Below are 22,236 nucleotides of genomic sequence, written 5' to 3'. Positions count from 1 at the left end.
AGGGGAGGAGTTGAAACTCCCTTCTATCTGGGACTCTCAGGAGACCTCCACATCGATTTTTTTTTTTTTTTTTTTTTGAGATGGAATCTTGCTCTGTTGCCCAGACTGGCGTATGGAGGCATGATCTCAGCTCACTGCAACCTCTGCCTCCTGGGTTCAAGTGATCCTCCCACCTCAGCCTCCCAAGTGGCTGGGATTACAGGCACGTGCCACCACAACCTGGATAATTTTTGTATTTTTAGTAGAAACAGGGTTTCACCATGTTAGCCAGGCTGGTCTCGAACTCCTGACCTCACGTGATCCACCTGCCTGGGCCTCCCAAAGTGCTGGGATTACAGGTGTGAGCCACTGCACCCGGACCCCACGTTTATTATTAAGAACACTTGTTGCTTATGTAGGGCTGTTGGGCCCCACAGGGTCGTGGGGTGTCCCTTATGCTGTGCTGAGATGCAGGATCCGAGAAGTAAAGAGACAGGACACTGAAGAACTGGTGAAGAGCATCTGGACTCGGGGTCCACAGCACCTGTGAGCAGAGATCAGCAAGAGCCCCAAATGCCCAGAAGCATCTGTATTTTCTGTATTTATTAGGTACAAGCAGGGGGCAGGGTCACGAGTGAGGTCATCATCTGTAGGCTCAGTAATAGGGCATACATAATCACATGAGTCACAAGCGAGGGAGCCATCCCGTTATGTCACCTGGGCAGAGAGGTGGGCCGTGCGCAGTAGGGGGCCGTGCCGTGCGCAGTAGCAGAGGGTCGTGTACAGAAAAGGGGTCCACCCCCATTAGGTCACCGAGGCAAGGAGGTGGGCTGTGTGCAGCAGGTGTCATGCGCAACACTTCTTACCTGGGGGCTGGAGGCTTCGAAGGGTTTCTAATAGAAGGATGCTGTAAGCCAGTGCAGTGGGAGCTGACAGACGTGTGCTCTTCTCTAAGATATTTATGGGAGGATGATTTGAGCCAGCACAGAAGCGAGAAAAAGCTGACAGAGTGCACAGCCGCCGCGACTGGTCACACCAGAGGGGTTCTTCTCCCTCGGTTACTTCCAGGATCTCAGGCCTGAGGCCGACTTTCCACGGGAACTGGATGCAAGGTGCTACAACTCCTTTATCAGGAGGAGAGGCTCCTGCTCCAGGCCTGCCATACGGCGTTTGCCCTTTCAGGCAGGGACGCCACCGCCTGGGTCTTTGGTTCTCGTCCTGGTCTGGCTGTTCTCCCATGAACTGCTTCTGTTCTGTGACTGCTCCAGGCATTCCTCCTAGTACAAACTACTATACGGTTGTATGGAAGGATTCTATAAATCAGCCCTAAATGTGTCAGTACAGCTTCGACTACAATACCTGTATGATTAAATAGAAAGATTATATGGAACTAAGTATAATTGTATATATAAGCTAGTATATAGTAAGCAGTGAGTTATGCTTCAGGCACTAATTATGCCTGGGGTGCACAGTTCTTCCTCGCTGCCCCTGGGAGTGTCACCCACAGCTTAGGTGAAGCGGAGCCCGCACCCTGCTTGTGGCAGTCTCGCAGCACTTGACCCAAGGCCGATCTGAGCAGATGCGTCTTTTCTTTTGCAGAAGAAGTGAGTGAGGAAGAAATGAGTGAAGATGAGGAACGAGAAAATGAAAACCACCTCTTGGTTGGTAAGAGGCACCCCTGGAGACAGGGCATCCTCGTCTGTCTCCGAGTGCACAGCCCGCTCTTAAGTCAGCCTGTCCTGCAAGGCGTGGGGCATGCCAGGAGCTGACCAGCTGGGAGGCTACCTCATTCGTGGCCACTGCAGTCTGTGCTGGTGGGGCCAGCATCCCTCAGCGAGGCACAGTCCTGACCAGCGGCATCCTGAGTGCCCAGCAGGGAGAAGGATCTGGGAAGCACCCCCTGGGCCCAGTGCCCACGGGAAAGGCCAGTCAGGCAATGAGGGCTGTGTCCTCAGCCTGGGGGACATGGATCCAGGCTTGTCCCCCATGTGACACTGCACACCTCCTCCCAGCTCAGCATCTGGGCTGTCTCAGCCGAGCCTGTGAGGACTCGGTGCCCTGTGTCCAGGAAGCGAGAGCCCAGCACCAGCACCTCCCATCAGGCCACAGGGCAGCCCAGCACCAGCACCTCCTATCAGGCCACGGGACAGCCCTGCCAAGAGCTTGGTGCCTCCAGGGCAGGAGGAGGTTTGTGGTCCTTGCTTGTTACTAGCTTTGTAATTAGGTTCAACTTTTCCAGTTCCAGAGTCACGGTTTGACCGAGATTCCGGGGAAAGTGAAGAAGCAGAGGAAGAAGTGGGCGAGGGGACGCCGCAAAGCAGTGCGCTGACAGAGGGCGACTACGTGCCTGACTCCCCAGCCCTGTCACCCATCGAGCTCAAACAGGAGCTGCCCAAGTACCTCCCGGCCCTGCAGGTCAGGCCCTCCCCCACCCCTGCAGGTCAGGCCCTCCCCTCACCCCTGCAGCTCAGGCCCTCCCCTCACCCCTGCAGCTCAGGCCCTCCCCCACCCCTGCAGGTCAGGCCCTCCCCCACCCCTGCAGCTCAGGCCCTCCCAAAGCCACTGGGCTGCTATCCACATTGGCAGTCGGAGTTAGCACAGGGGCTGGCTCTGTCTGCTGCTTAGCACAGGCTGAGCAAAACCTGGCCCCTACATTGGCATCTGTTGCCTCAGTGCTGCTGGACCCACCTGGGCAGAGAGAATCAGGCATGGCTGCCAGCCCCCTATGCTTCCCGGTCCTGCCTCTTCCTCTTGCTGGATGGCACTGGGTGGGCAGGGAGGTGCCGCGGGGCTGCTCTGGGGTGTGGAAGCGGAAGGAGGCGGCCTGGGCCCGGAGCCACTCTGCTGTCACTGCCGCTGCTTCCTCTGCAGTGGAGACCAGTGCTCTCCTCTTGGCCCCTGCGTGGGTGGGTTACATGGGCACCAAGGCCTCGTTAACTGGCATAATGAGGGATTGGTGGGAGCTACGGGAATCAACGTAGATGTATGTGGCCATAAGCTTTTTGTTTGGGCAAGTATCGGTAAGGGCAGGATATTGCTGGGAGTAATTTGGAAGGGACAGGCCTGAGAGGATGCCAGTGGCCTCGGTGGCCTGGGAGACCTGCAGGGGCTCAGCCTCCTCCTTGGCGCCTGTGGGTGGAGAGGTTCCCTCTGGCATGTGTAGCCCGTCTACTGCCCTGTGCCTATGAGCGCCTCGCCCGTACTCCTGAGCGGAGGTATCTGGCACAGGCCACCCGAGGACATGAGGTCCAGCCGCGGTCAGCAGTCCCGAAGTCCACCCGGGGAAGTGTGTGGCGCGGGGCGTCATGCTGCACTGTGGCAGGTAGTGTCTGTCCTCAGTGTCCTCCTGGTACAAGCAGGTACACACCCAGTTTGACAGACTCGGGACGGGCTTTATTTGGAGGCAGGGTCTGGCTCTGTCACCCAGGCTGAGGTGAAGTGGCTAGATCGTGGCTCACTGCAGCTTCAACTTCCCAGGCTCACACAGTGCTCCCATCTTAGCCTCCTGAGTAGCTGGAACTATAGGCTCAAGCCACCATGCTTGGCTAATTTTTTTTTCATTTTGTAGAAAACAGTCTTACCATGTTGGTTAGGCTGGTCTTGAACTCCTGAGCCTCCCAAAGTGCTGGGATTACAGGCCTGAGCCCTCACACCCGGCCAGATGGCCTTGTGTTCACACTGATTTTGTTTTGTAATAAAGTGCCACATGGTCTTGAAACAAACATTGAAAGAACTGAGCTGCTGCCGGCCCCACTCCCGCGCTTCCCCAGGCTATGCCTTGCACCCACCCTGTGCCAGGTGTGCTGTGCCAGCCTCCCTCTCTCCGGCTGACAAGGCCACTGAGACCTCACTTAGGCGCCTCCTCCCCAGGGCTGCCGGAGCGTGGAGGAGTTCCAGTGCCTGAACAGGATTGAGGAGGGCACCTATGGAGTGGTCTACAGAGCAAAAGACAAGAAAACAGGTGGGGGGGGTCCCGGCTCGCCCCGACAGGGCAGGGGAAGGGGCAGGGCCTGGCTGTCCCAGGAGCTGCAGCCTGGCCCCGGGGCTCTGCTGCTCCCTGGCAATAGCAGGCGGCCTGCCCCACAGGGCCGAAGCCAAGGCCGGGGAGTGGTCTTGCCGGCGTGGGTCTGAAGGGTTCTCTGCCTTGTGCCTGTTCATGTTCCCAGCATCCCGCCCAAGCAGGGGTGTGAGCCAGGGACTCCCCAGCACCTGAGGCCGGCTCTGTTGTCGAAGCCGCATGGCTGCGGGGCTCCCAAGTGGCTGTGGGTGTCTGTGGTGTGTGGAGAGTGGAGAAGCGTGTCGTAGGTGTTGCCAAGACCCCAGCTGGGGCATTCTGCTGCTGCTTGCCCCCGTCTGGAACCAGCCCTTTCTCCGTGAAATGCTGTGCTTTGGGCACGGCCTGCGGTCCCTACTGAATGAGGCTGCTGTTGGTACTGATTTTGAGAACGCCCATCAGTGCCGTCTGTGTGTTCTTCACAGACGAAATTGTGGCTCTAAAGCGGCTGAAAATGGAGAAGGAGAAGGAGGGTTTCCCAATCACGTCGCTGAGGGAGATCAACACCATCCTCAAGGCCCAGCACCCCAACATCGTCACCGTTAGAGTGAGCAGGGCCCCGCTGCGCCGGCCCCGGGTGGAGGCTGTTCGAGGGACAGGGCCGTCCTGTTCTGAGGGGGCTCCCCTGCGCTTAGCAGAGTCCTTCACAGACCACACAGAAGCAAGCATTCGCCTCCCGGTGGCACCGGAGGTCCTTACTGTCCCCCAGCGTCTGCATCCGGGTTCAGGTGGTGGTGGGGTGTCTGGGGCTCGGTGGCGCCCAGCACCCTCAGAGCTGTGCCCTGCAGGAGATCGTGGTGGGCAGCAACATGGACAAAATCTACATTGTGATGAACTACGTGGAGCACGACCTCAAGAGCCTGATGGAGACCATGAAGCAGCCCTTCCTGCCAGGTATAGCCATGCCGGGGCTCTGGGTACACGGGCGGGAGCGGGGTCCTGGTTGCCCCTTGGCGACACTGCTGCAGGGTGTGTGCCAGGCCAGCTGCGTCCACGGGGAAGGCCTCGAGAGGCCTCTGTTGCACCGAGGCGAGTGGGCCACCCTGAGGACCCCGGGCGGGGGCAGCCAGGTACATGTGCGTGGCTGTCCCCTCCCAGGGGAGGTGAAGACCCTGATGATCCAGCTGCTACGGGGGGTGAAGCACCTGCACGACAACTGGATCCTGCACCGCGACCTCAAGACGTCCAACCTGCTGCTCAGCCACGCCGGCATCCTCAAGGTGAGCCCCGCCCAGGCGCTGCCCCAGGGCCGCCTGCCCTGCCTGCTCACAGCCACCCTCTGTCCTTGCAGGTAGGGGACTTCGGGCTGGCGCGGGAGTACGGATCCCCACTGAAGGCGTACACCCCAGTGGTGGTGACCCTGTGGTACCGTGCCCCAGAGCTGCTGCTGGGTGCCAAGGTGAGTCCCGGGTGTCTGAGCGCCTCCCTCCCCTCACACAGCCTCCCGGCTTGGCAGGCCCTGGCCCTCCTGAGCCTCTCCTCGGCCCTTAGGAATACTCCACGGCCGTGGACATGTGGTCGGTGGGCTGCATCTTCGGGGAGCTGCTGACACAGAAGCCGCTGTTCCCTGGGAAGTCGGAAATCGACCAGATCAACAAAGTGTTCAAGGTGGGCCTGGGGCCGGCACGGTCTCTGTGGCATGGGTCCCCTGCTGCAGGCGCCCTGTGGGGTTGTGGAGGAGCTGTGGGAATGCAGCTAGGGGGCCACTGAGAGGCCTTCTGGTGGCTTGTCTTCTCTGCCAGGACACAGGTGCCGGCATCGTGGGCCACTTGGCGTGGCTGTTGAAACTTGTGTGTTTTAGGACCTGGGAACCCCCAGTGAGAAAATCTGGCCCGGCTACAACGACCTCCCAGCAGTGAAGAAGATGACCTTCAGCGAGTACCCCTACAACAACCTCCGCAAGCGCTTCGGCGCCCTGCTGTCCGACCAGGGCTTTGACCTCATGAACAAGTGAGTCCCTGTGTAGCCGGGCGGCCACAGAGGCCACGAGCCACAGCGCTGGCTTCCCTGTCCCAGGCCCACCTGCCGGCTCGCCGCCTTCCAGAACCGTCTGGTGCTTGTCCCCCAATGACCTGAGCCCCGTCCCACACAGCCCATCTTTGGGGGACCCAGTGGGGCACACGAGCGCCTCCTGTGCCTCTGGCCCTCTCCCCCCAGGTTTCTGACCTACTTCCCTGGGAGGAGGATCAGCGCCGAGGACGGCCTGAAGCATGAGTATTTCCGAGAGACGCCCCTCCCCATCGACCCCTCCATGTTCCCCACGTGGCCCGCCAAGAGTGAGCAGCAGCGTGTGAAGCGGGGCACCAGTCCGAGGCCCCCTGAGGGAGGCCTGGGCTACAGCCAGCTGGTGAGGGGTCTGGCGGGTGGGGCGTGCCCACGGGGGGGCTGGCTTGGGCAGGGTCCTCACGGTAGCCGACTCGTGTCCAGGGCGACGACGACCTGAAGGAGACGGGCTTCCACCTTACCACCACGAACCAGGGGGCCTCAGCCGCGGGCCCTGGCTTCAGCCTCAAGTTCTGAGGGTCAGAGTGGACCCCAAGTCATGGGGAGAACTCGGCGGGGACCACAGGCACAGCTTCTGCAGCTGGAGTTGTCATGAGTCTCAGAACTTCATCTTATTGTGTGTTCCGTGTTTTATTTTGGTTTGTAAATTTGTAGAATTAAATCATTTTCCTTGTGCAGGAAAGAGCCGTGTTTTCAGGTCTACTTGACTTGCACCCAGGGAGGAGAAGGGGTGCGTCTGAGGGTCCCCCCCACACCGTCTCCCATTCTCGACACACATGGGGCTTGCTGGGCAGTGGTTTTGGAGGGGCTGGTGGGGACAGGGTCAGTTGTGGAATCTTCGGAGTCACAGGCCCCCCGGGCTCTAGCGGGACACGACAGGCTGCGCCAGTCTCTTCCCCGGGCAGGATGGGTGCTCCTACCTCCCAGGGCCTCCGCTGTAGCAAGGTGGTCCCCTGGCCCCTACTTGCCCTGGCAGCCTGTGCCAGTCCTCCCAGCCCCCAGCCATACCCACTTGCAGAGGACCCCGGAGGCCCATCCTGCCTCCTTCAGGAAGCCCCCGTTGCCTGCCTCCCCCATCTCTGAGCAAGTCCTAGACAGAGACCCCAGGCTTCCTGGGCTACCCCATGAGCTGCCCCTGGCACTGGGGCTTCACTCGTCCCACCTTCCCAGGAGCCACCTCGGCAAAGCCCATGCCATCCTGGGTTGTACCTGTTGTCTGCTATGAGGGGAAGCAGGGGGTCCCTGGTCCTGAGGACGCCCACCTCCGGAGGGTCAAGGGCCAGGGTGTGTCCACCTGCCCAGGCTGCCACCACCCTCCCAAGAAAGAGCAGGAGACATCAGGGAGAAAGTGCTTTATCAGCCGTGCTCCACGTGGGCTCAGCCCCGCACTCGGACTCGCCAGGAGTAGGTGCTCAGCACGCGCTGCTGCCTGCGCACCACACAGGTGTAGGTGCCCTCGTTGACAGCGTTGGCGATGATGCTCAGGTGCGCCTCGCCCAGGGCCAGGTAGCCGGGGTAGGAGAACTCCAGTGGCTCCTGGTCCTTGTACCAGCTGTGGGGGGGATCTCCTGTAGGCTCAGCCCCCGCTGCTGCCTGGGCGCCCACCCCAAGGACCACCAGGCTCCCCACTTACTACACTTTCCCCTTCTTGTGGAGAATCTTCTGGCCACAGCGGAAGGTCACGTTTCTGCCCTCAGGCACCAGCCTGGTTTTGGTCCTGGGGGGCGGTGGGGTGGCGGCCACCGTGGGGAAGGGAAATTCTGCTCGGGTTGGGGGGAAGAGCCCCGTCAGTGTCCCCCCAGCCCAGACCATGGCCAAGACCACGCAGCCCTGTCCCGGCCTCGGGCATCACCGTAGCAGAAGTCGCAGCTGCTGGGGCAGAGCCTCTTCATGAGCCGCCGGCGGGCGTCGCAGAAGCCCCTCCGCGCCCAGGACGTGCACACGAACAGCCGGTCCAGGCATCCTGCCGGGAGCGCGGGGAGCTCGGCCTGGCTCAGGGCCGCCTGGCCACCCCTCCCGCCCGACAAAGGACTCACCATAGAGCCGGTGCAGCCCCCACAGCTCGTCCTGGGACAGCGCCTTCCAGCCGCGCAGCGTGGCGTTCAGGTGCATGAGCGCCCTGCCGTGCTGTGAGTGCATCAGGCCCAGCGCGTGGCCGATCTCGTGGGCCGCCACGTGCACCAGGTCAGTGAGCCACACGCCTGCAGGCCCCCGCCGGTCAGCGCCTGCGAGCCCCGAGCCCAGCCCCGCCGCCCGTAGGCCAGCTCCCCGAGGCCCGGCACATCTGCTGGAGCGCAGCCGCGGAGCCGCCCTCGGCCGCAGCCACGGAAAGATAAGAATGTTCTGGGCCCAGGCGGTGAGCTCGGCCCCCAGGAATGCAGCTCCAGCTACCGCTCCAGCGGCGCAGGGGGATGGGAAGGGGAGCTCAGGGCTGCCGGGACTAGGGGCTCCCAGGGCTCTCCTCCTTGCCTGCTTGACTCCAGTAGCAGCCACCACCCTGGAAAGTCCCCCCTGCCGCCTGCCCCAAAGCCTGCCTGCCCGCTGCAGCCCCCCGTGTACGGGGAGAGGCCCCCGGAGGCCAGCCTGGAGGGTCACCTTTCTTCCAGCTGTAGCGCGTGGGGCCCAGGACCCAGTACTCGCTGTCGTCGAAGTGGATGCCGCCGTGCGGGGGGAAGAAGGCGTGGGCCAGCTCCCCAGTGGGGCCGTCGAAGCAGTGGTGCAGCGTGGAGACCAGGCAGTCCGTGTGGTTGATCGGGTAGAAACCTGCGGGGAGCACTGGGCTGAGAGGCCGGGCGCGCACAGCCGGGCCGGGCTGGGGGCGGGCGCCCACCTATCCGGAGGTCGCTGGGCTGCTCGGGGGCCACCTCGCGAAAGCTGAAGGGAGACACGTCGCTCCACATGCGGAAGGCGGCAGCCAGGGCCCGCCGGGTCTCCCGCGGGCTCAGCAGGTTCCGCGGGAAGGAGAGGATCCTGCCGGGAACGTGGGCTCAGTGGGGGGCCGGCCGCGCCCCTCCCCCAGGGCCAAGCCACGGCGCACCTGTAGGTGAGATTGAAGTGGTCCCAGCGCAGCCTGGCTGGGGTCAGCGTGTAGCGGCGTCTGCGGGGGGGCAGTGAGCCCGGGACGCGGGTTGGGGGGACCCCCGAGAGGCCCTGAGCAGCGGCGTCTCCCTTCAGGGAAGAAAGCGTGAGTGGGAGGCATCAGTGACGGTCCCCAGGGCCAAAAACTGCCCTGGAAAACGGACTGGAAAGAAACGGGGGTGGGGGTGCCCAGGGCTAGGAGCGGGCGTGGCGAGTCCTGTCTGCCTGCGATTTGGGGTCTCCTATCCCGAGCGCCCGTTGCCCGTCCCTGGGAACGCGGCCCAGTGGAGTGGAAGGGGCTGAACAGGAGGGCGCGGCCTCCCACCCCTCCCAACAACTGGCAGGGGCCCTCCGACCTCGGGACGCACATCCGGACCCTCAAACACCCCACAGACCCCGCACACGTCCTGCAGGCCCCTAGACAGAGCAGACCCATAGACGGCAGACCCCAACCCAATACCTGGCCTCCCCGGGCCGCTCACCTGCGCTGCGCTCCCGGCCGGCACCGCCGGGGCCCCCAGCCGGGCCAGCAGCACCAGCGCGGGGAGGAGGCACAGGGCGACCAGCACGGCTCCGAGCCAGCGGCTCTCGACGCCGGCCCCCGTGTTCTCCGAGGGGACACGGCCCCCGCGGCCCATGGTGGACTTGCTGTGGGGCTCAGGGCTGCATGGGGCAGCACCGCGCGGGGGCCCGGGGCCGCAGAGCCGCCGGGGAGGATCCGGAGGGGAAGCGGCGGCTGGGCGGCTCGGGTTACAGCCCCGTGGGGGGGGAGATGGGGGGGGAGAGGGGGCGGGAGAGGGGGCAAGGCTGCCCCTGAAAGGAACCAGCTGGCCCGTCCGCTGGCCGAGCTGCCTGCTGCCTCTAGCCGGGGGCATGGGGACCTGGGTCCCGTGGCCAGGGGCAGAGGCCTGGACATGGGCTGCTGGGCGTGGTCCTGGGAGTGGGGGGCGAAGAGGGCCCCGCGCAGCCAGGGAAGGGCAGCGCCAAAGGTCCCGCTTCCGAAAGGGCAGCCAGCGGGGGTCCCCAAGCCGGCTGGGCACTGAATGGCCTGGTGGCTTTTTCCCAAACGGAATCCCCAACAATCCCCTGAGCCCCACATGAGCGGAGCCTCCAACCCAGCCCAGGCGACTGAGCGGGGCCGCACGGGACGCGCCGCCCGCCTGACAGCGTCCCTGGGAGATGGGAGGGGACGGCAGGATGGGGACGTGGCAGTGAGTACGGGGCGGCGGAGGGGGGCGGAGGGGAGTGCGTGGGTGGGGAAGGGCCGCAGAGGGTGCCAGGCTGCGGGGTCTCCCGGAGGGCCGGGAAGGGGCGGGCCCTGGCTCGGGAACCCCCGTGGGGGGCAGCACGGGAGGTGGAGAGTGTGCGCTTCCTGAATCTCCCCCCCCCCCACACGCTAGGCCCCAGCAAAGGGGAGAGGGAGACGGGAGGGGAACAGGAAGCCGAGCCAGGCGCGGGGCGTGGAGGTCTGGACCGTCCTGACTGGGGCGCCGGCGGGGAGCGGGTGCACAGCGGCCCGAAGGCTCGACGGGGCGGCCGGCGTCCCGGCGCGAGCGGCTCTGGACCTGGAACCCAGACCCGGCACCGGCGTCCCGCGGGGCGGGGGCAGGGAATGGGGCAGAGGAGCAGGAGGTTCCGAGCCACACAGGCCTGGGTCCCGTCCCTCCCCGTTTTCCGCGCCGGCCTCGGGCCCAGGGTGACGGCGGCGGCCGCGCCAGCGGGGTCAGCGCCAAGCAGTTGGCGGCGGCCGCGGGCGGTTCTTGGAAAGCGCGAGCCGCCGGGCCCGGCCGAGGATTTGCTCCAACATCGCCCCCAACGCCCCGCCCCTCTTGCTCTACGCCCCGCCCCGCCCGCCCTAGCCCCGCCCCGCTCGACCCGCCCCACTCCCCCGGCGCCCCGCCCCCCCGGCGCCCCGCCCCGCCCTGCCCCGCTCGCCCTAGCCCCGCCCCGCTCGACCCGCCCCACTCCCCCGGCGCCCCTCCCCGCCCGCCCCAGCCCCGCCCCGCCGGCTCCACGCCCCGCCCCGCTCGCACCAGCCCCGCCCCGCTCGACCCGCCCCACTCCCCCGGCGCCCCGCCCCGCCCGCGCCCGCCTGCGGGCGCCCTTCCCGGCTCTGGATTCCCAGACCTGCCTGGGACGCCCCCAAACCTCTCCTGGGCCGGGACCCCACAGGAATTTGGGGTCCTGGGGAGCGTTGGGGTCCCTGGGTCACAGGGCGAGTCCCCGCAGCCGCCCCCAAGACGTGAGAGGGGGGCCCGGGGGCGAACGCGGGCGCCTAGGTGGCCGGAGGCGGCTGCGCCCGCGACCGGGGAGTCCCGGCCTGGAGGCCGCAGTCCGCGCGGGAGTCTGGATCTGAGAGCCGGGGCGGGCAGGGCAGACCCCGAGGGAAGGGGAGGCCCCCGAGGCTCGCCCGCGTGTCCCCAGGGCAGGACCCCAGAGGCGCCTGGCCCCCCAGGCAGACAACGGAGGCAACGTCCGAGAATCTTTTTATAAAACACAGGGCGGGGGCTGGCGAAGGCAGCTCGGGCGCGGCGCGCGCGCTCACACGAAGATCTGGATGCGGTCGCGGATGGGCTGGCGGCAGATCGGGCACGCGCTGAGCGCGGCGCCGCAGGGAGCGCATGCGCCGTGGCCACACTGGAACACGAGGCGGATGTGGCTGTCGATGCAGATGGGGCAGGTGATGCGCTCCTCCATCTGCCGGTAGCGGCTCTGCAGCTCCTCCACCAGCTGGCGCGGCGGGCCGGGGGCGGGGGCTGCGCTCACCACCTCGGAGCCGTCTGCGGGTGGGGGGCGGGTGTGAGCTGGGAGCCCTGGGAGCCCTGGGGAGGAGTGTCATCTGGGACGGGTTGTGATCTGCAGGTGGGTGTGACCTGGAGGCAGAGCTGGGGCCACCTGCTGGCTCGATGTGAACCCTGGGCGTGGGGCTTGAGGTGGTGGGGCGGAACCAGGGCTGCAAGCGGGGTGTGACCTGGGGAGGGTGTGATATGGAGGCGGTGCTATGGGGGGGTGTGACCTGGGGAGGGTGTGACATGGAGGCGGTGCTATGGAGGGGTGTGACCTGCGGCGGGTGTGACCTGGGGCGGGTGTGATATGGAGGCGGTGCTATGGGGGGAGTGTGACCTGGGTGTGACCTGGGGCGGGTGTGATATGGGGGTGGGTGTTATGGGGGGGGTGTGACCTGGGGCGGGTGTGATATGAACGCAGTGCTATGGCGGGTTGTGACCTGGGGCAGGTGTGACGGAGGCGGTGCTATGGGGGGTTGTGACCTGGGGCAGGTGTGACGGAGGCGGTGCTATGGGGGGGGTGTGACCTGGGAAGGACTGATGCCAGCGGGGCTGGGGTGTGGTCCAGGGAGTAGGGTGTTACCTGGAGGTGGCGCTATGGGCAGGGTGTGATGTGGGCCGGTGTGAGCTTCATGAGGTACGAGCCTGGGTGGGGCTGGGGGCACGGTGTGGGTCTTGGGAGGGTGGGGCGTGACCTGGGGAAGGGCCATAAGTGGAAATATGGGTGGGGCCGGGGCTGGGGAGGACCCGGGTCGCCAGCAGGAGCAGGAGGCGCCTTTGGGGCACCGAACCTCACCCACCTGGGCGCAGTTTCTTGCTGACGACCACCTGGCACCTGATGCACTTCTTCATCCTGCGCGCGCACTCTGCCGAAAGGAGCGCGCGGTGGGCGAAGGCCGCCTGCCCCGCCTCCGCCCCTGCCCCGGCACCCTCCACCCTCCACCCTCCACCCTCCACCCTCCACCCTGCACTCACCCCCACTCACCCTCGCACACGGTGCGGTGCTGGCACGGTGAGAAGAGCACCAGCAGCGCTAGCTCGGAGCACACCAGGCACTCGGCGGCCTCGGGCCCCAGCGCGGCGCCCACGTGCAGGTTCGTCACGGTGTTGGGGGTCCCGAGCGCATGCCGGGTGCCCGGGGCCGCGCCCCCTCCCGCCTGCCGCTCCCTGCAGGGGGAGGAGGCGGCTTGAGCGGGGCCCGGAGGCCGCGGGGGGCCCCCCTTTGGCTCCCGTCTCCCGCCGCCCGCCGGGCCCCCCCTTCGCCTCCGTCTCCCGCCGCCCGCGGGGGCCCCCCTTTGGCCCCCGTCTCCCGCCGCCCGCGGGCTCACCGGAAGCGCTGGGCGCAGCCCTGCAGGGCCTTGAGTACGCGGCCCTCGGCGGCCAGGTCCAGCGGGCTCCGGCCGCGGTGGTTGGTGTAGCTCACGTCCGCGCCCTCCAGCGCCAGGAAGCAGGCGACCGCCGCGCCCACCGTCAGCTCCGTGCTGCCCGGGAGGCCCGAGGCCTGTAGCTGGGCGGCGGAACAGACGCCAGTGAAGGCCCGAGGGAGGCGTCTTCCCGCACCCGGCTCACCCAGCAAAGGGTGCCCCAGATCTCAACTAGAAAGTGGGGGCACCCGTTCCGGGAACCCGAGTGGGACGGGCAGGAAGGGCGCCCTGCTGGGTGAGCTGAGACCCTAACCCCGTCCTCTCTCCCCCCCAGGAGCACCACCCCGTTTCCCAGGCTGCTCCGGGGTGCAGGCTGAAGGATCACAGAGGACTTGGCTCCTGTCCACTCCACCCCTGGAGCGCCTGGCTCCCTGGGCCACGGCTGGAGGGGAAGGTGGACAGTGGCTCAGGCCCCGCCCCAGCCTGCAGCCAGCGCCACGGCAGTCTCTCCAGTGCCCCGCGTCGCACTTCCTCACCCTGGACAGCAGCTGCAAGGGCCCTGGGTCCCCCCCGGCCCCATCGGCCACCAGAGGTAGCAGCTGCTGACGCTGCAGCGCCACGTGCAGGGCTGTGTCCCCCTCCTCGTCCTCGGCGTTGACACTGCAACCGGCGTCCACCAGCAGCGGCACCAGCCCCACGTGGGCCTGCTGCACCGCCAGGTGCAGGGGGGACTGCAGCTTCCGGTTGCGCACATTCACGTCGCAGCGGCCCTGGGGAGGGGTGGGCACCGGCTCAGCCCAGGGACCCATGGGCCTCCTGCTCCCCACCTTGTGCCGGCTGTGCCACGCACCTCCCGGATGAGGATCTGGGCCACCTCGCGGTGGTTGTTGAGGGCTGCCAGGTGCAGCGCCGTGAAGCCGTCCTCCTTCTTGGCGTCCACCAGCTGCCGCGCCCGAGCCAGAATCTTCCTCACGGCTCTGTGGGAGCAGGAAGGTCGGTCTGGGACCTGGCGCTGTCCCCGGGGCAGCAGGGCAGGAGGCTGGTGACAACAGCATGCCCAGCCCACACTCACAGTACGTGGCCCTTGAGGGAGGCGTGGTGCAGCAGGGTGAAGCCCTGGCTGTTGGTGGCGGTGACGTCGATGCTGGGCACCTCCGTGAGGACCTCGACAATGCCGCTGGCACCAGTGCCCGCCGAGATGGCAGAGTGCAGGGGCGTGTCTGAGTGGGCATCCTGCCGGGGTGGAGTCACTGGTCACCTGGGGGAACTTGTTTGGGTCAAGGGCCAGGGTACACAGGGGCTGGCACTCACAGGCAGGTTGACATCACAGCCACGCTCGCACAGGGTCCGCACCACCTCCAGGAAGCCCCTCTGCACGGCCACATGCAGCGCTGTGCTCTGGGTGCTGTTGATGGCGTCCACCCGGCACCCAGCGTTCAGCAGCACCCTGGCGGCCTCAGGCTGGTTCCTGGGGGAGAGGAAGTGAGCCTGGGGAGGGCGCTGTGCCCCCCGGCCAGACACCCAGGCACAGACCCTCCGGACCCCTCCCAGGCCTCACCCCAGGGCTGCGTAGTGCAGCGCCGTGTTGCCCTCCTCGTCCGGCAGGTCCACGCCCGCCCTGGCTTGTAGCAGCAGCTGCACCAACTCCACCTGGCCCAGGTAGGCGGCCACCTGCAGGGCAGTCCTGCCTTGGTTCTTGGCGTCCACCTGCCAGAAGAGGCAGCAGGTGAGTCCCTGGCCCTCGCCCTCGGACTGGCCGGTGCGGGAGGACGGGAGCGGGAGCTTGCCTGCCCTGGGCGCCTCCGCAGCAGGTCCAGAGCCCGGGCTGCGTTCCCCAGTGCCACCTCCACCACCAGCCTTCCCGGGTGCTCCGGGTCACTCTTCTGGGCCCGAAGCTTGTCCAGGGCCACGCTCAGTGAGCCTGGGGGCGGGGCTGATGTTAGCAGTGGCCAGGGCAGCCCCACCTCCCGCCGGCCGTGAGCTGGGCCGCACTTTTGTTCTCCCGGGCGCGCTCGGCCACGTCCAGGTTGGCGTCCTCCTCCGGCCGGTAGGCCACGAGGCAGGAGGGGCTGAAGGTCCACCGCTGACCACCGACCGCCACACGCAGGTTCCCGTCTCCAAACACTTTCACCACTTTCCCGACGCGGCCCAGGGCCTGGGGGCAGAGGTGGGGGTCACAGAAGGTTGCAGGTGTGGGGGACAGCGGCCAGCAGCGGGGGCGGCAGGGGGACTCACGGGGGCCATGTCGTCCGTCCACTCGCCGTGGCCAGCCTGCAGTCGCTTCACCGTGTCAAGATCGTCGATGACCCGGACCACGTCGCCCACCCAGAAGGAGTGGTGCTGAGCGACAGAGAGGGGCGTGAGGGGCCCCCCAGCTGTGTGTGGCTGGCCAGGCTCAGAGCAGGAGGGCAACCCTCAGAGCTCCACGAGGCAGGCAGGCCTGACTCGGCCCCAGGTCCGACCCCAAGCACCACCAGAGGCTCTGGCTGGACGAGAGCCCCAGGTGCCCAAGGCGTTTCCCCAGCCCAGAGCCATGGGAGTAGCATCCAGGCAGACAGAAGCCAGCTCCAGGCAGGTGTGAGGCCGAGGCGCTGGCCCTGGAGAGCCGTACGCTGGCCAGCAGCAGGCAGCATGGCCAGGACCCGTGAGCCAATGTGCGGGCGGGGCCCCAGGACCACGGCGTGCAGGACAGGCCCACTCCGCCCCACCTCAGCCCCCTCTGCAGGGAACCCCCTCTACAAGCCTGACTTCTGAGACCCCTCAGCTCCTCCTGGAAGGTGCCCGTGTGTCCTGGACCCCAGACGCCCAGAGCTGCGCTCTGACACCAGGCCTGCTCCCCCCCAAGGCCATCCAAGATGCCACCGCTGCCACCTCCAGCCCCCACCCTGCCATCCTGCTTCCCGTGGCCCTCACCATCTCCCCCTCCCTTGGTTCCCTCCAGCCTTGGCAGAGCATCCACCTCCCTGTCCTAACCAGCCACCCCCATCGGCCGCCTGATGGCACCAAACAGGAGCATCTTAGGCAGCCCAGCTGCCTCCCTCCCACCAACGAAGCTGTGCTGCCTTCCTGGTGTCCAGGAACGGAGGGAGGCCCTGCCTCGCCCACTCCAGCCGCACCAGCTCCCAGAGACACACCCTCCTCTGGGCTCCTTCACACCCGATCCCCTTCTCCTCAACTCCACCCACCAGTTCCTCCCCTTCCTACAGGGCTGAGGAATGACACCCTTGTCCTTCCTGTCCCCCTCAAGGCCGAGTGGATATGTGGAAGGGGTTACAGAGGCGAACAGATGGGGCACAGCCCAGCCCCCCAGGCACCTTGGTGAGCGCCCCAGGGTGGAAGGTCCAGCGGGTCTCATGGTTGAACTGCACACGCACGTCCCCGCGGTCCGTGATGCGGTGCACGGTGCCCGTCTGTCCGATAAACTGTGGCGGGTCATGGAGCTGTGGCTGGGTGGGGCTGGACACTTGGGGAGGAAGGGTCTGGGGGCCAGGGGGCTGGGCAGGCAGGGCATACAGGGCTCCACGGTGGGGCGGCTCACCTCTGCCATCCTGGGGTTCCAGCCGCCATGACCTTCCTGCATCTCCCGTAGGACGTCAGTGTCCAGCAGACACTTGACCTTGTCCCCGTGCTGGAAGGGCTGGCCGTCAGCACTCACCCTGCGCTGCAGCTCGGCCGGCTTGCCTGGAGGAGGGTGGTGGGCCAGGTCTCAGGCAACAGCCCCTCCCCTCCGGGACTTCAGCCAAGGCAGGAAGGCGGATGGGGTCAGTGGGACAGCCCCGTACCGAGCCTGGGGAGGTGGTCCTTGTAGTAGAAGCCACCTGCCGCCTCGCCCACACACTTGAGGTCCACCTTGCCCTTGTGGCCCACACGGTACACGTTGGTGGTACCATCAGCCCACGTCACACTGGCCACACTCCGGCCTGTCTCCACATCCCAGCCACGGATGTCCACCACACGGCCTGGCTTCCCTTCTCCTCCTGGGGAAAGAGTCCCCACTGGCAGGCTAAGGCTGTGCCTTGAGGCTGAGCGATAGCCAGCCACAGCCCAGCCGCCACCTCCCTGTCCCCTCTGCCTCCACTCACCATCCTGTGAGCCCCACTCCCAGTCGGGGCCTCGCACCACCTTTGCTCCCTGGAAGATGCCCCTGAGTGGGATCCTCAGAAGGCCCTGGCGGGGACTCAGTGTGACACTGCAAAAGAGGAGGTCCTGAGCCCCCCGAGAGCGCGGCACAGTGGAGTGGGCCCCTGCCCACAGCCTGCTAGGCTCCGCAAGACAGGTCCCAGCTCCCAGCCCCAGCAGGTCAGCACCCTCCACAGACTGCGAGGGGATGGCCCTGGGCTCAGGGGTCCGGAGTGAACCTGCAGACCATGTTCCTCCAGGGACTCCCTGATGCCAGGCTGGGAGGGCGGCTGGGCCCACCCTCAGCAAGAACTCGGTGCAATCGCTTCCTGCCTGCTGCACCCCAGTGAGCCAGGGCACAGCCTGGCCCAGAGTGGGCTCAGCATATGGGAAGAGAGGCATGCGGAAAGAAGGCCTGGCCAGCCGCACTCCCCACACAGGCCCTGCGGGCAGCCAGGATCCACACCACAGCTCCCTCCACGTGCAGGGTGGCAGGGCAGGGGATGGGGAGGTGCCTCTGGCTGCCTTTGCCCCACCCAGGCCAGACTCTCCCTGGCCGATGCCCTTGGACCACAGCACAGCAGCCTCCAAGCCAGCCCAGGGGCTACTCCAAGCATGGGCTGTCCTGCCGTAGGTCTCGTGCCTCCGTGGTGGACGCTGGCTGCCTGATGGCCACTGCTCCCCACAGAGCCACATGCTGGCCACCCTCAGTGCCCCGCCTGCGCCTGGTTCGCCAGGCCTGTCTGTGGCACCACTGCTTAAGGCCATGGCTTGGAGTGGGTAGGGGACAGCGCCCTCCCTGGAGGCTGAGGTCCAGGTGGGTGTCCAAGGCCCCCCGAGGCAAGGCCTGGTGCCCGCCGCAGGGGCTGGGCCTGGGACTCACGGGCGCGAGTGGGCCGTCTCGTAGCGGTCGAAGGCGTGCGCGAGCTCGTGCTTGTTGTGCATGTAGCACTGCGTGCAGAGGTCGTAGTCCACGCAGACGCGGCACTTCCAGCGCATGCCCCGCAGCCCGTGCTTCTTGCAGCAGTCACAGATGATGTTGGGGTGCCGGACGCCTGGGGGCGGGACGGGGTCAGAGGGGTGGTCCCACCCCGGCCCCGCCATCGCACCTGCCCGCGGCACGCACCGATCTGGGCATTGTCGTACAGCAGCAGGTCGTGCGCGCCCTGGTAGCCGGCGCGGTAGTTGGTGCGCGTGCCCTGGTCCCACTGCACGACCACCGTGCGGTCGGGTGTGGAGGGGCTGCCGTGGCGGCCAAGCTCCACCACCGTGCCCACGCCGCCCTCGCCGCCGTCCTGCTGGCCCCACTTCCAGTCGACACCGCGTACCACACGCATGCCGACCTGCACGCCCGCCTGGGGGTCTGGGTCCATGGTGGGCGGGGCTGCTCGAGACCTGTGGGCAGAGGGCACTCTCAGGCCTCGACCACCACAGGGCACTCTCCCGGTCACAGAGTGCTGCGCAGGACAGTGGCGAAGAGGTCCCAAGGGGCAGGTGGACGGGTGCAAGCCCTAGGGCCCAGGAAGGCGGCGAGGAGGCCACAGGGAAGGTGGGCACTGTGCCAAACCCTGGCACAGGACCCGCAGGGCAGTCTGGCCCCTGGGATCAGGGAGCCTGGCCCCGGGGCTCCCCTGAATGTCTGCTCTGGTTGGCACACAGTGGCCGTCAATAGATATTTGTGTAAAATGTTACGGATTTGGATTGTAGATACCAACGTGGAAGATACACAAATAAAGCTTTCGGAAGAAAACCACCGTCTCTTCCTGCAGCCAATTAATGTGTTGGACTTCACTAAAGTAAGACCTGCTGTCCCCAAGGCACTCACACAACTAGATGGGCAGCGGCATGTGAGCAGGCATCGTGGCACATGTCCCTCAGAGGACTCGTGTCCACACAGGGTGAGGAGCTCTTCTGACCCACATGAAAACGTCAGACGGCGCAACAGAGAAATGGTTAAGGGGCCGGCACCATGCAAGACCAGCTGGCATCTCTCCCAGACGCTGCTCCTGGGGGCCACCCGCTTTGGTCCTGAATATCAGGGACAGTACGGCGAGCCACAAGTACCACGGAGCTTCTCTGGAAAAGTGGCCCGGCCATGCCAGGCACTCACAACAGGCCGGACACTCGAACAGAAGCAGGTTTCTGGGTCCTCAGGGGCCACTGGGTCCTGACCCAGGGCCGAGTCCCAACCAAACAGACGCACCCGCCACACGGAGCGCAGGCCGGAGCTCCCCAGCAGATGGGGACGGATGCAGCCAAGCGCGAAAGCCATGCCATAAAAGGTGCAAATCCAGGCTGCTGGAGTCGGGGACTGAGCCACAGGGCTTGAGGCCCAGGACTGCTCATCCCTAGGCTGGGCGCTGACCCCAAGAGCTCACGCTGCAGACACCAGTCACCATGGGCCGCTGCTCTCCAGCGTGCCAGCCTGCAGCACAGTCTCGTTAACAAGAGTGGATGTGAAGTTAAGAGGGGGAATCAGGAGGTGGAGGCTGCGGCTGGCCGTGATCGCTGCCCCGCACTCCAGCCTCGCCAGCAGAGTGAGGCCCCATCTGATGGGGGAGGGGAGGGCCACCATCACTCATTTCTCATTGAACCACTAGGACCCCATGCCAGGAAAGGAGCACTGTCTGAGGCAAAGGTGGAGACACCGCAGTCCTGGGAGACTGGAGGGCACCTAAGGCTGGCTGGGTGTGGCTGACCTCCTCTGCCGCCGGGGCCCACATGCCAGCCCTCCACCTGGGCCGAAATGCAGTCCAGCACCTTCCATCTCAGGCTCAGCCAGTTCAGGAAGCACTCTGGCCCAGGGGAGCCTGCAGGTGGGCGGCAAGGAGGGGTCACAGCAAAGCCCCCACTGCTGCTCGGGCTCAGGACCCTGAGCCCCCCAGGTCGTCCCCCGAGCGAGGCCCGGGGGGGAGCCCAGACCCACTCCAGAGACCTAGTCCAGCGCAGGGGCTCTGCCTGCAGGGCTGCGCTCCCGACCCGTGCCCAGCTGTGAGTCTGAGCACAGGCAGGACCCCTGATTCTCCGGGGTACAAACCTGGCCAGCATGGCCTCTGCAATCCTCCTTCCTCACCCTGCCCAGCGCCGCTAGGGCTTCCGCAGGAATGGGTGATGTTTTAAGAGCACAGCTTTCCCTGGCTGCGCGCGGTGGCTCGCACTTTGGGAGGCCGAGGCGAGGGGATCACCTGAGGTCAGGAGTTCAAGATCGACCTGGCCAACATGGCAAAACTCCGTCTCTAGTAAAAATACAAAAATTAGCTGTGTTTTGGTGGTGCACGCCTGCAGTCCGAGCTACTTTGGAGGCTGAGGCAGGAGAACCGCTTGAGCCTGGGAGGCAGAGGCTGCAGTGGTCCCAGATTGAGACACTGCACTCCAGCCTGGGCAACAGGGTGAGACACCGTCTCAAATAGAAAATAGGGAAGAAAAGCACAGCTTTCCCTGTCAGTGACTGGGAAGACCCCACCCAGCAGCCGGGCTCTGCTGCTTCAGGGAAACCCCACATGGCCTCATCTGTCCAGAGGCCTCACCTGTTGGGCAACACTGCCTCCCTCACCCGGAGCCTCCGAGACCTTCCCAAGGTGTGCACCAAGCCTGGGTCGAGGCAGGCTCCAGCACCGGGAGTTTCTATTGCCTGTGTCATCAGTGAGTCCCAGACAAGGGGAGGGGTCCTATGGGCGTCTCCACGACACCAGGGAAAGTGGCTAGCTCTGCCCTCCCCTGCAGCCTCCTGGCTGGGCCTCCACATCATCAGCTGCCACAGGTGGCACAGAGCAGCCCCACCTGGCCTTCGGAGGCCCCGCAGAGCCAGGAGCCCAGCCACCACCCAGGGTGACCCAGGCCCTCCCATGGGCCCCTGTGGCACCATCCCCGTCAGCGGGGCCTCTGAGAGCAGCCTCGGCCTGTGCTCTGCCACTTCCTGTGCTGGGCCTGGCCCCCACCTGCTTCAGTTTTGACTGAATGGCTGAGTAAATGAAACGCAAGAAGCCAAGAGAATCCGTGCCAGGCTCCTGGGACGGTGGCAGCCCCCGTGTCCAGAGGACCCACCCAGCAGAGGCCGCTTCCGGCCAGCCCTGCGCTGACTACGCCTCACCCAGAGCACGTCCAGGTGGTCACAGTTCTACCGGCCAGCCCAGCTCCTCAGCCCCACCCTGGTCGTGACCCTTGGCTCTCCAGACCTCTGCTGACCCTCCCATCCCCACTGGGGGCTACCCTGGAGGGAGGTCACCCCTCCTGTCCCAGCAGCTTCCCACTGCCTGCTCTGCCACCAGCCAGGGCAGGCTCTGCGGGGCTCCGGCTCCCAGGATCCATGCATGGACCCCAGCTTCTGCCCGTGGCGCGCCCAAGAGGGCCGAAGCCTGGCCTGGCCGAGCTCCCCAACTCCAGCCTCCTCTGCACAGGGCCCTTCCCACAGAATGGCACAGGCAGGGGAGGCCGACACAGCAGTCTGACTGCAGGGGGAATGGGCGGGGCACTGCTCCTTAGGGGTACAGGCCCCACCCCCTGCCAAGCTGTCCACCTCCACCAGATCCACACGCAGCCTCCTCCCTGCCAGAAGCCCACCATAATTGGCCACAGCCGGGGTCGCGCTGGCCGGGGCCTCCTCCCTCTCTTTAGCCAGAGGCGGGCTCACCATAAGCAGCCACAGAACCGGTGGAGGTCTCTGCTAGCAAGGGACACCCACCTGCTGAGCCCCGAGATGGGCCTGGCAACTGAGATGAAGGACTTGGGGCAGGAGAAGCCAATGCCGCCACTGTTATCCTCCTGCTGTGGGGGTGGGGGCTGTCTCTGACACTGTGATCCCTCTGTTTCGGGGGGCGGTGGGGGTGCCCTCTGTCTCTGACACTGTGATCCC

At 65.9% G+C, this 22,236-nt stretch overlaps 3 protein-coding genes across 30 annotated transcripts in view; 1 reads left to right on the top strand and 2 right to left on the bottom strand.

Moving 5' to 3' along the window:
- Positions 1 to 6,721, top strand: part of CDK11B (cyclin dependent kinase 11B) — a 28,814-nt gene extending 22,093 nt beyond the window's left edge. For 8 of the 13 annotated variants that reach the window (XM_032262108.1, XM_032262109.1, XM_032262112.1 and 5 more), the window contains 10 exons: positions 1,579 to 1,644; positions 2,219 to 2,394; positions 3,850 to 3,940; positions 4,459 to 4,580; positions 4,822 to 5,253; positions 5,325 to 5,432; positions 5,525 to 5,641; positions 5,835 to 5,983; positions 6,191 to 6,380; positions 6,461 to 6,721. In XM_032262108.1, the coding sequence (XP_032117999.1) occupies positions 1,579 to 1,644; positions 2,219 to 2,394; positions 3,850 to 3,940; positions 4,459 to 4,580; positions 4,822 to 5,253; positions 5,325 to 5,432; positions 5,525 to 5,641; positions 5,835 to 5,983; positions 6,191 to 6,380; positions 6,461 to 6,553 (1,544 nt within the window). In that variant the 3' untranslated portion in view covers positions 6,554 to 6,721. The remainder of the gene's footprint in view (positions 1 to 1,578; positions 1,645 to 2,218; positions 2,395 to 3,849; positions 3,941 to 4,458; positions 4,581 to 4,821; positions 5,254 to 5,324; positions 5,433 to 5,524; positions 5,642 to 5,834; positions 5,984 to 6,190; positions 6,381 to 6,460) is intronic. The other 5 variants (XM_032262116.1, XM_032262114.1, XM_032262115.1 and 2 more) reach the window with 1 other exon arrangement.
- A 653-nt stretch (positions 6,722 to 7,374) lies between these two features.
- MMP23B (matrix metallopeptidase 23B) lies at positions 7,375 to 10,911 on the bottom strand. Of its 3 annotated transcripts, none has more exons than XM_032262119.1 (8): positions 9,598 to 10,911; positions 9,075 to 9,205; positions 8,868 to 9,007; positions 8,633 to 8,800; positions 8,074 to 8,238; positions 7,890 to 8,000; positions 7,674 to 7,797; positions 7,375 to 7,589 (listed from the first exon to the last, which is right to left on the bottom strand). In XM_032262119.1, exons 1-8 carry the CDS (start codon positions 9,988 to 9,990, stop codon positions 7,415 to 7,417), a joined length of 1,407 nt encoding a protein of 468 aa, XP_032118010.1. In that variant the 5' UTR covers positions 9,991 to 10,911; the 3' UTR covers positions 7,375 to 7,414. The 3 variants fall into 3 exon arrangements, with proteins under 3 accessions (XP_032118010.1, XP_032118009.1, XP_032118011.1); XM_032262118.1 differs by having other exon boundaries at positions 7,671 to 7,797; positions 9,598 to 10,906; XM_032262120.1 differs by lacking the exon at positions 7,890 to 8,000 and having other exon boundaries at positions 7,671 to 7,797; positions 9,598 to 10,909.
- A 673-nt stretch (positions 10,912 to 11,584) lies between these two features.
- The window catches only part of MIB2 (mindbomb E3 ubiquitin protein ligase 2), a 15,447-nt gene continuing 4,795 nt past the window's right edge, over positions 11,585 to 22,236 (bottom strand). For 3 of the 14 annotated variants that reach the window (XM_032262091.1, XM_032262090.1, XM_032262089.1), the window contains 18 exons: positions 18,511 to 18,779; positions 18,268 to 18,439; positions 17,348 to 17,454; positions 17,048 to 17,260; positions 16,804 to 16,946; positions 16,580 to 16,705; positions 15,501 to 15,605; positions 15,258 to 15,420; positions 15,053 to 15,186; positions 14,824 to 14,972; positions 14,577 to 14,733; positions 14,338 to 14,498; positions 14,116 to 14,242; positions 13,802 to 14,035; positions 13,230 to 13,408; positions 12,887 to 13,068; positions 12,702 to 12,767; positions 11,585 to 11,895 (listed from right to left, as the gene is read on the bottom strand). In XM_032262091.1, the coding sequence (XP_032117982.1) occupies positions 11,657 to 11,895; positions 12,702 to 12,767; positions 12,887 to 13,068; positions 13,230 to 13,408; positions 13,802 to 14,035; positions 14,116 to 14,242; positions 14,338 to 14,498; positions 14,577 to 14,733; positions 14,824 to 14,972; positions 15,053 to 15,186; positions 15,258 to 15,420; positions 15,501 to 15,605; positions 16,580 to 16,705; positions 16,804 to 16,946; positions 17,048 to 17,260; positions 17,348 to 17,454; positions 18,268 to 18,439; positions 18,511 to 18,757 (2,904 nt within the window). In that variant the 5' untranslated portion in view covers positions 18,758 to 18,779 and the 3' untranslated portion in view covers positions 11,585 to 11,656. Of the gene's footprint in view, positions 11,896 to 12,516; positions 12,597 to 12,701; positions 12,768 to 12,886; positions 13,069 to 13,229; positions 13,409 to 13,801; positions 14,036 to 14,115; positions 14,243 to 14,337; positions 14,499 to 14,576; positions 14,734 to 14,823; positions 14,973 to 15,052; positions 15,187 to 15,257; positions 15,421 to 15,500; positions 15,606 to 16,579; positions 16,706 to 16,803; positions 16,947 to 17,047; positions 17,261 to 17,347; positions 17,455 to 18,267; positions 18,440 to 18,510; positions 18,893 to 22,236 lie in introns of those variants that run through there. The other 11 variants (XM_032262096.1, XM_032262095.1, XM_032262097.1 and 8 more) reach the window with 9 other exon arrangements.

This window comes from Sapajus apella, unplaced genomic scaffold (genome assembly GCF_009761245.1).
Source record: "Sapajus apella isolate SASKATOON/1434 unplaced genomic scaffold, GSC_monkey_1.0 scaffold127, whole genome shotgun sequence".
Classification (NCBI taxonomy): Eukaryota; Metazoa; Chordata; class Mammalia; order Primates; family Cebidae; genus Sapajus; species Sapajus apella.
The sequence above is the reverse complement of the archived record's forward strand: the minus strand, read 5'-3'. Positions and strand labels throughout refer to the sequence as shown.